General features: G+C 30.0%; 1 protein-coding gene across 1 annotated transcript in view; it reads right to left on the bottom strand.

Moving 5' to 3' along the window:
• The window catches only part of LOC106682306 (protein artichoke), a 150936-nt gene that overhangs the window by 15355 nt on the left and 126056 nt on the right, over nt 1–9525 (bottom strand). Inside the window, exon 4 of the mRNA XM_014423084.2 lies at nt 934–1184. Within this exon, the coding sequence (XP_014278570.1) occupies nt 934–1184 (251 nt within the window). The remainder of the gene's footprint in view (nt 1–933; nt 1185–9525) is intronic.

Genomic DNA, 9525 nt, shown 5'->3' on the forward strand with positions numbered 1-9525 from the left:
TTAGGAATATTAACAAGATAAAAGCTCAGTGAGTATGCATAAGCAAACATCACCATCGCTGTGAATCACCTTGCATTATAATTTAAAATAACCTTAAAACAAAGTTAATTGCCGACCCAATTGAAATTTATAGAAAAAAAATGGATAATTTAAAAAGAAAAATGCCATTGTTACTGAAGAAAAAAGCTACACTAACATATGTATTTGGCAGACTTTTTTATCCATGTTAACCAATTAATTAAAATAATAATTAATAACAATAATTTCCGAGCAAGGCTCAGCCCTCATTTGTTTATTACTAATGTTAACTATAATCAGCATATTTAATTTAAAAAACTCCGACGAAATGCTTACAGTTGCTAATGTTTACTAACATTTAACTAGACATCAATAATTTACTCCTTTACCTGGGGCGTGTTAACTTGTTTACTTTGTTCCTAATTAGCTTAATGACAGAAATTAATACCAGATATATTGTTACTAACAATGCTCAGTTAATTCTATCTCTTTTCTTTTCTTTTTTATTACTCTCATTGATAACCATTTAATTGTAAATTTATCCACACTGTATAATTTTTACTATTATTATTTATTTATTTATCCATTTTAATCGAAATTTATATTTTTTATTTTAATTGTAAGATTATTATTTATTAATTAATCCACTTTATTTTATACTTATTAATTTTTTTATCTACTTTGTTTATCATTATTTTTACTTTATATATTATTAATACTTACTTTATTATTTATTTACTTTTTTAAAAATTTAATTTCTATACATAGTATAATTGAACTCGTAGAGCTTCAATGCTCATTGCCCTTGTGTGTGGCAGACTGTATTATTTCTGTAAAAAGTAAACGGAATTGCAGTGTCAGCCATGAAACATCTATTATTACAGAATTAGAACATTATAAAACGTAATTACTTACGGTGAGCGAGTCACATCCTTTCAGTAGCCCCTCTTCCAAAGCCTTGATGGAATTGTGCCTGAGATCAAGGAGCCTGAGGCCAATGAGGCCATGGAACTGGGAGGTACTGAAGATGGGGTTGAGGGAGTCCCCAAGGAGGTTCCCGGCCAGCCGGACCTCTTCCAGGCTCTGCTCCAGGCCGCCGCTGAAGACTCTCTCTCTCAGTCGGCGGATGGTGTTGTCCGTGAGGTCCAATCTTCGGAGGGGAACTCCTAAGGGTAGAAGTAACATTATTTATGAGAAATTTGATTTCAAATTAGTGTACAATAAAGTCAATGCTAAATAGCTATAGAGTGTATATTTGTATAGAGTTGGGTTATGCCAAATAGTAGGGGTAATTCCGTGCACCTGGGGGTGATTCTGATAGCTTTTTCCGATCCTCATGAGGGAGTAGCGAATGTTGCCTAATCAAACTGCATAGTAGGATGAATCGTAATCAGATCTAGACAGGTCATAAGGTTTGAACAGCAGGTGGGTGTTCGCCTCACGTTTTGATTTTATTACATCCAACGTTATGATTTTGAAGTAGGATTATAAAAGTAGGATACATTTGTTAATGGTAGCATTATTTCATGACTAGATTTATAAGTAACACTCGCCTAGACATAGGTTTAAACTCTAACGAGTAGTTAATGATCATGGTAGTATAATTAGGATTGAAAATATGGAGTTATGTTTTCACGTGGCACTTCCGCGCAGACATGATAAGAGTGAGCGTCTCCCACCAAGCCATTGGATAATGAATTTCGTTGGCAATGAGTAAAAACTGAGTTTTTGTGAAATTCCATCTTTTATTTCAAAGTTTCAAATTTTACTAAACCGACAGACTTTTTTATTTTAAAAATATAGTTCACGGAAAGAGTTTGTTTTGTTTAATTTAATGATCTCACTCGTTTCGGAAACAAACGACAGGTCCATGCATGTTGAAAGCTGATAGAACTTAAATCCAAGAGAATAAGAGAGTCCTGACTTCAAATTATTGAGAGTTAGTAAGCTAGATATCTTTGGTGAGAATTTTTCTTCAAATTACCGAAGAAATAAAACAAAAACATTAATTTTTTTTTTCTTTTTCAATTTATGGAGTGTTTAAATTAATGAGAGCTGGCTGTATACTTGAACATATCTACTTATAATGTTGAGTAAGTAAGGATTCCAGAACATATCAATTGAATCGGTTTGCATTATTTTGAAATTCGAATTATCTGAATTAATGGTTTCATTTATTAATTCAGAATCGTTCGAAATTAGAATTGTTAATGAAGAGAACTCTAATAAGGAGTTAGAACATTGTAGATTGTGTTTTTAAATCATTGTTGTTACTTATTTGAACAGTGACATGGACCCACATGATGAATATGTATGAATGCTCTTCGATGTTGATTCCTACCTGGCCTTCTTCGGATTGAATGATTAATCAACGTACTAATTACACGCATATCGTATGTGTTAAGATATTATTTATATCCTTTATTGAAACAGGTAAATTAAGGGTAAAATATATGTATTTAGTTTTAAGTATAAAAAGCAAATTAATTAATTTTTTTATTTCATTTGTTGATTTAAGGTGTGGAAAGGCTGTTTGTAGCCGAGAGAGTTGAGGTGCCCAGCTTAGGAACCTCGCAACTAAGGTTTTACTTTTATTTGACCACGGAATGCAAACTTAAACCCTTCCACTATGGTTAGAAAAGGTAGAAAATAAAATTTAAGGTGAAAGCAGTATGAAGTAGCAGGAATAATTTATATTAATAAAAACATATTTTAGCCTTCCCATAAATCATCATTGTTTAAATTTTGACTATAATATAACACACCCATAATACCACATAACACAGAGATAAAAAAATAATTAATACATAATATATTTTATAAGAAATAATTACGGGCCGCCCATAGCTCAGTGGTTAAGACACAGTCTTACCAATTTGATGTCTACTGGCGGTACCGGTTCGAATCCGGCCAGGGGGCCGTTGACTTTTTTCATTGAGTGGTGGTCCCACGAAATGAAGAACTTTGATCCCCAACCATGGTTAGGCAGTAATAGGACTCCACTGGGAGTCTTGGCCGAAAAAAAAGAAGAAAAAAAAAAGAAATAATTAATAGTAAATTGAAACAAGAAATTAATCGCTTTAGCCTGAATTGTAAATGACATTGTAAATTCCTTTTCCTTATCCAATTTGACTTACAACCCATTTGGGATTACGTAAGCAAATATTAGTCCAATTTAAGAGTTTATTATATTTTAACATTTTTTTTTTTATTGTAAATAATATCCATTTAATGAATGTATGACCGATCTATGGTAATTGCATGACAGGGGCAAGCATAAAAATGAAATAAAATGCAATTTTAATGCAGTTTAATATCACTAGAAATGTTTAATATAAGTTATTAGGATAATTGTGAGTCCTTGCAGATTTTGGACCTGAGGATGGCTTTACAGATAAAAGCGTTGTGAACTCATTATATTTGATATATTAACAGGAAAATTTAATTTTTCGAATATTGTTCAAATGGGAAATATAAGATTCGCACTTTACATAACTTCTAATTTGCCAAGGCTTCACAGTCTATTACCAACAGAATATTAGAAATATACCTAGTATTAGTCGGTGGATAAGCCGATTTAAAAAAGTTTATTGTTATTTAAATATTAATATGTATTTTTATTATTTATTCAATATGGTTATTGCTAATTATTTGACTGTAACGTAGGGCTACATACATAATATACATTCGCAAATATCATCTTCCCAAGTATACCTCAAATTTGTCATATCGTCGGTTCAATACTAAAGTGGCATATCTGAAAATTTCTGATAGAATTATGATATATACAGTTATAAGGAGCTGATTTCTGATTTAGATATAAATCAATTTATAAAATACATTTTTATCCTGCAATTGTATTAGACGAATATTTTTACGTAGTTGAATGCCGATCAATGTTTTATAGTTGATATTTTTTTTAATTATGTATAAAATATATCAGACCAGAATTAGTCCTATACAAGATTAGAATTTGTAGTTATTTAGGTTATGTTAATGTCTTCCAACCTGTTGTGTTACCTTGGAACGTAGATACGTGATACTATAGTGAAGGCACTTGGACAAAGGTGTGAGCATTAATACCCTACCAAGCTACGATTTAACTCATTAGTGTTAATTACGTTAAATTCATTCTTTAAGTTAAAAATATAGACAATTTTGAAAAACGTACGTATTAAAGAGCTCTAAGAAAAAAACAGTAAGGTACTAAGTTGTTTCCATTTTCGAAGGCACTATTTATTTTGTTTTCCAAATTATGTTTCCTTGTTTTCTGAAACATTTATTTTACTTATTGTATTTTTTTTTTTTGTACAGTTGTAAATTTTAATAAATAAATTTTTAAAAAATGTAAAGAAATTTCAATAATAAACAACCTTTTGTAACTATAGATAGTCCTAAACATTGCAATATATTATGATGAAAAATAAAAATTTCAAGTATGAAGGCTGCTAACAAAACCAGAAAGGAAAAAGAATATTAGAAAAGTAGAAGAAAGTAGGAGGGATATATTTTTTTCAATTTATAATGATGGAAAATGCTTGATTGACCTTCTGTCGGAGGTTTAAAAAAGTTTCCTTGAGGAAATAACGCCCCAAAAAAGAGATTTAAGCTTTTTCTATACATCATCAAACGGCGATCAAATCCAAATGACCCATTTTTCTTGTCTCGTTAGCTTTCTAACCCAGCTGCTTTGGTTTATATTAAGGTCATACAAGGCTTGCTTACATCAGTACCCTTCCTTTCAAAATGTCATGATGGAACATAAAGTAGTCCTAGGATAGAATATATTGCTATTTTGTTTGTTATATTTCTCCTGGTATTGCTAATATTGCTAAAAATTGGCCTAGTATTCTCTTTCTCACAATTTCAGAATCGAAGTATCTCTCTCTACTCGGTCGACAACTTTCTAAAATAATTGCTATACTTGGCCAACCACTTAGCAAATGTTTATGTAAGAAATTATTATAAATATAAAGCTGGATTTGGTATTAATTAAAATGATCTTCTATTGAGATGTGCTAGTTTTTCGTATTTTAAAACGAATTTGGTTATTGTTGTATGATAAATTTTTATAATCATTTGAGATTTTGTTTCTATTATAAATTGTTTGTTGATTTAATGTAAAACTATTTTAAGTTATACAGATCTAATTACCATCCAATGGACTTTAACAATGAAAATTATTGTATGTAATAACGTTTTAAATAGAGAGTAATATTTTATTTAATATAATAATACTACAAATATAATCTGAAAATAAATTATGGGCTCAGTTAATTTCATGAAAATCTATTCCTTCATGATAATTTATGAGTATCCTTTTTCTACATACTTTATTTTATTAACAACAGTTTCATCCTATTTTTTTGTCAGGTAAATATTCATTTTAGGTGATTGTGAACAAAATAAGTTCACTGCAAATGAGGACTAATATCGTGAAATTACAGTGCAACAAAGGAATAAAAACTGAAAAATGATATTCCCTCAAAAATGTCAAAGGCAGACTAGTTTAATAGAAATATGATGAAAACATGTTTATGAATCAGAATACAAACAACCATAATTTACGGAAAATAATTTAGTTTAGGAAAATACGCTTGTTCACCTATTTTTTGATATTTTGGAAATTCTATAGGACTATAAATAAGTATGTAGGGGCATGCTTGTATAGTGACTAATTTGGATTTATTTTGGTCTAGATTCATACTTTTACGATTTTTTTTAATATATATTTCTTTCTATTTATATTTAAAGAGAAATCGTACATTATATTTGAAAAATGGAACCTCATTTTTTCAACCTGGGATCTGGAACCTTGGAACCTCAACCTTTTTCATAAAAGTTTAGTTGTTCCTTTCCTTCGATTATGACATCCATTAATTGCACCAGCTATTGACTAAAAGGTAATTAATTTTAGGTTCATAATTAACTTTATAAAGTAGCAAATTTTCCTTGGCACCCATAAACATATTGAAAAATAAAATAAAACATATATAGATCTATACTCTGTAGCAGCTGCTATTTTCCTATCCTTTATACTATAAGGAAGCTGAGGTATAGATTTAAGACTTTACTAACTCTTTTAGGTGGTTCAAAAATGTATAATATCAAAAAAGACTAGAATTTGAGTAAAGTAATCCACCGTTTCACTATCGTTCTCACCTACCAATATGAGATTTTTTCAGTCGATGGAAAGTAATTAAATGAAAGATACTTAAAAATATGCAATCTGAATTTTTCTCAGGCGCGAGGCATCTCTTCTTAATTATCGATTTAATTTAATAATTTTGAGAATTTGATAAATGGAAATTTTTTTTACGTATTCCCGAAATCCATAGTGAGGTGAAAGGACCAATCCAAGGTTTTTTCTATGGTTAGTTTTTAAACATTGTGTCGTCGGATGTTACTGATGAAGAAACTCTTTACATGATCCAGCAACATGTAACCCTACATCAGTAACACAGGAATGGAGGTCTACTTTGTACAACACATCTCAAGTGTGTGAGGGTACTGTTATGTAATGATTGAATATTATAGCGCGTAATTCATATTTTAACGCACGTCTTTTGAAGTCACGAAGAGTGTCGTGTCGGGAATTATACGGGATACAGTTTTTTTTTTTGCTCTTAAGTTACATGTTCTTGACAGCATCTTGAAAAAAAAGCTATTCGGGGACTCTGAGAGGAGGTATCATTAAAAGTGGAACAATATTCCTAAAAGATTTTCTTAATGAAAACTGACACGTTTTTTTAAAATTATCTTTTGCTAAAAATTAGATATAAGAAAATTAAACAAAATTTTATAATTTAAAACACACAACCTTCACTTACCACTCCGTTCTGAGTTTAAATTAACCCAGCTTGTTTCAGAACAGATATTATTATAACAATAACTGTGAAAAATTTTCCCCGCACTAATTTACCAAATAAGTCTTCCAGGTTATCGGTTGATTTATACCGCTTTTACAGTTTCCAGAAGAGTATTTTCATATATAGATGATCCGCTATCTTGGAATACATCTGGACAAGCGACTAACATGGAATCCCCACACAAGACTGAAAACACAGGAAACTGCATGTCGATTCTGAATATTACAGCACTTACTAGACAAACGGTCTAAACTTCCAATTCATTACAAAAGACTGATCTACATAACAATAATAAGGCTTATATGTACGTATGGATTTGAGATTTGGGTCTCCACTAAACCTTCGAAATCCTCTCGTATCCAATTCTTACAATACAAAATCTTTCGTAAAATCCTCAATGCTCCTTACTTTGTCACAAATAAAATCATGCATAAAGATCTTAATGTTCCATATGTAACCGATATAGGCCGAATCAGATACCAATCTTTTTATTATAAACTCACTAACCACTCAAACCCATTAGTTTATAACCTTGCTTCCCCTTTCATTACTGTCAATCCTCTGAGGTGCCTGAAAAGAAGATGGTCTCGAGACCTTCTAATGTAAAAATGCTAATGGAGTACTACTTTTTTTACCTGTCTCATACTATTATAATTTTACATAAATTTGACTAAATGTATTATTATGTACAGTTGTAAATGTTAATAAATAAATATATATATATTATTATACATATCGACTTTTTTTTTCTTTTACTGAATGTAGATAGCCCAGCTTGGGTGTATTGTTTGTTATTGGTTCATATAAATAATTTTCAATTTACTATTCTTGTAAAATAACAGCAGTGGTGTAAGTAACTATGTATTGTAGAGGGTAACTCTGTACGGAGGTTGCCCCATAAACAAAGGAATAATGATAGGCTAAGTGAAATTAAATTAAATTACTAAATTAAAAACTAATACTATTTACTGAATTTGGCGACATTGAAACAGTTATCAGAATGACGAAATGGAAATACGAACTGAGCGTGCCTACACACGTGGAAAAGTTATACTTGTATGAGAATTAATTTTATTTATGCGTTTCGTCACTGCTGTCTAACAGTATATAATAAATATAACTATTCTTATATCCAGAAATATTTTTTCAACTTAGAAAATATTTTTTTCCTCTCATCTCATTAAGTTAATAATCAAATCTACTTATTTTTTTAAAATTTATATCCGTTTTCTTTTACTAATAAAAGTGTGAGGTAGTTAATTATTTCAAATAATTAAAATTGAATATTAAATTAAGCCCTGTAAAACTACCCTTATAAAATGAAGATAAGACCAAGCTGAAATAAGAGATCATTTGATTGTTTATTGATGTACTGAGTTTAATCAAAATTATAAGAGAAAATTAAAAATATGTGTAAAAATCGATTGTAGATCCTATCGTTAAGTCGAAAAAGGTTGTATAAAATCTCAGTCATGTGTCCATCTTAAATATGTAATTTATATTTCGTATAACTTTTCGTTTTTGAGCTAAACCGCACAGATCATTTTGTGAAACAACGTTATTTGTGATTCAAAACGTGCATTTATTTCGAAAACAAAATTTTGCACCATCACAATACTTCCCTTTACTATATATTCCATATACAGAGAAGTGAAAGTAAAAATTTGTTAGTCCGTGTAATTTAAAATATTATTTTGTATATCTTCATCAACTTATGTACGACTAGTTCAAATAATTTATAATAGTGGGTGTTTTTATGATTTCATTAAAGATTCTAATTCAATTTTTTCATAATAATAACAACTTCATCACATTATTTTACCAACAGTTGAATAATTCCATAAAACGATTGTCATTCTTATATTACATAAATGGTAGCAAGGAAATCATACATCATTCAATAAGAGTCGTTCGGTGGTGGCCACAGTTTAACAACGATTAGGGCTTTCATAAAAGAGTATTATCAACGCATTATGTATAGTAAAATTTGACAAGCGCGAAGTCTCACATTAAATTATTCCTGTTGCTTATAACAAAAATTACAGCTATTATGTTTATTGGGAGGGCGACATATCGGAGGTACCTTTTACTATTTGTCCGACCAGATCTGTAACTTTCTTGTGCTTAAAACTATGTTACAGTCAATTAATCAATTATCAATTAACCTTAAAACTGAGTCTGGCACCGCTATTGGAGTCTTGTTTGATAATTTTTTATTTTTATTTTTTTTTTCAGATATCGTAATGGGCAAATCTCAATGTTCTTGTTGCTATATTCTTCCAGACCACATTCCAATAGCTTGACAAACAATTGCTTTGAACACGATTAGGTGTCTGGTGAATTAAAATTAGTTTCAGTTGTACTGGTATTTTCTTAGTAAATTTGCAGTAAGTGATATATAGTTACTGCAATTATTAACTTTTTTTTTTAGATGATACTATGTTTTTGCTAAGCAGAGCAGGATAAAGATATAGGGAACGCCGTGTCTTGGTTTTCTGTTGCAAAATTAAAATTCTTGAAAAAAAAAAAATCGAAATAACCTATAAAACCAATTGTCACTAAAGTGCTGATTGTTTCCTGGTTCCGATGGAATTTTAAAGATTTGGATGGACTAAGGTCAAGAAAAAATTCTTTATAT

This window comes from Halyomorpha halys, unplaced genomic scaffold (genome assembly GCF_000696795.3).
Source record: "Halyomorpha halys isolate HHAL.00 unplaced genomic scaffold, Hhal_1.1 Scaffold401.1, whole genome shotgun sequence".
NCBI classification, from domain to species: Eukaryota; Metazoa; Arthropoda; class Insecta; order Hemiptera; family Pentatomidae; genus Halyomorpha; species Halyomorpha halys.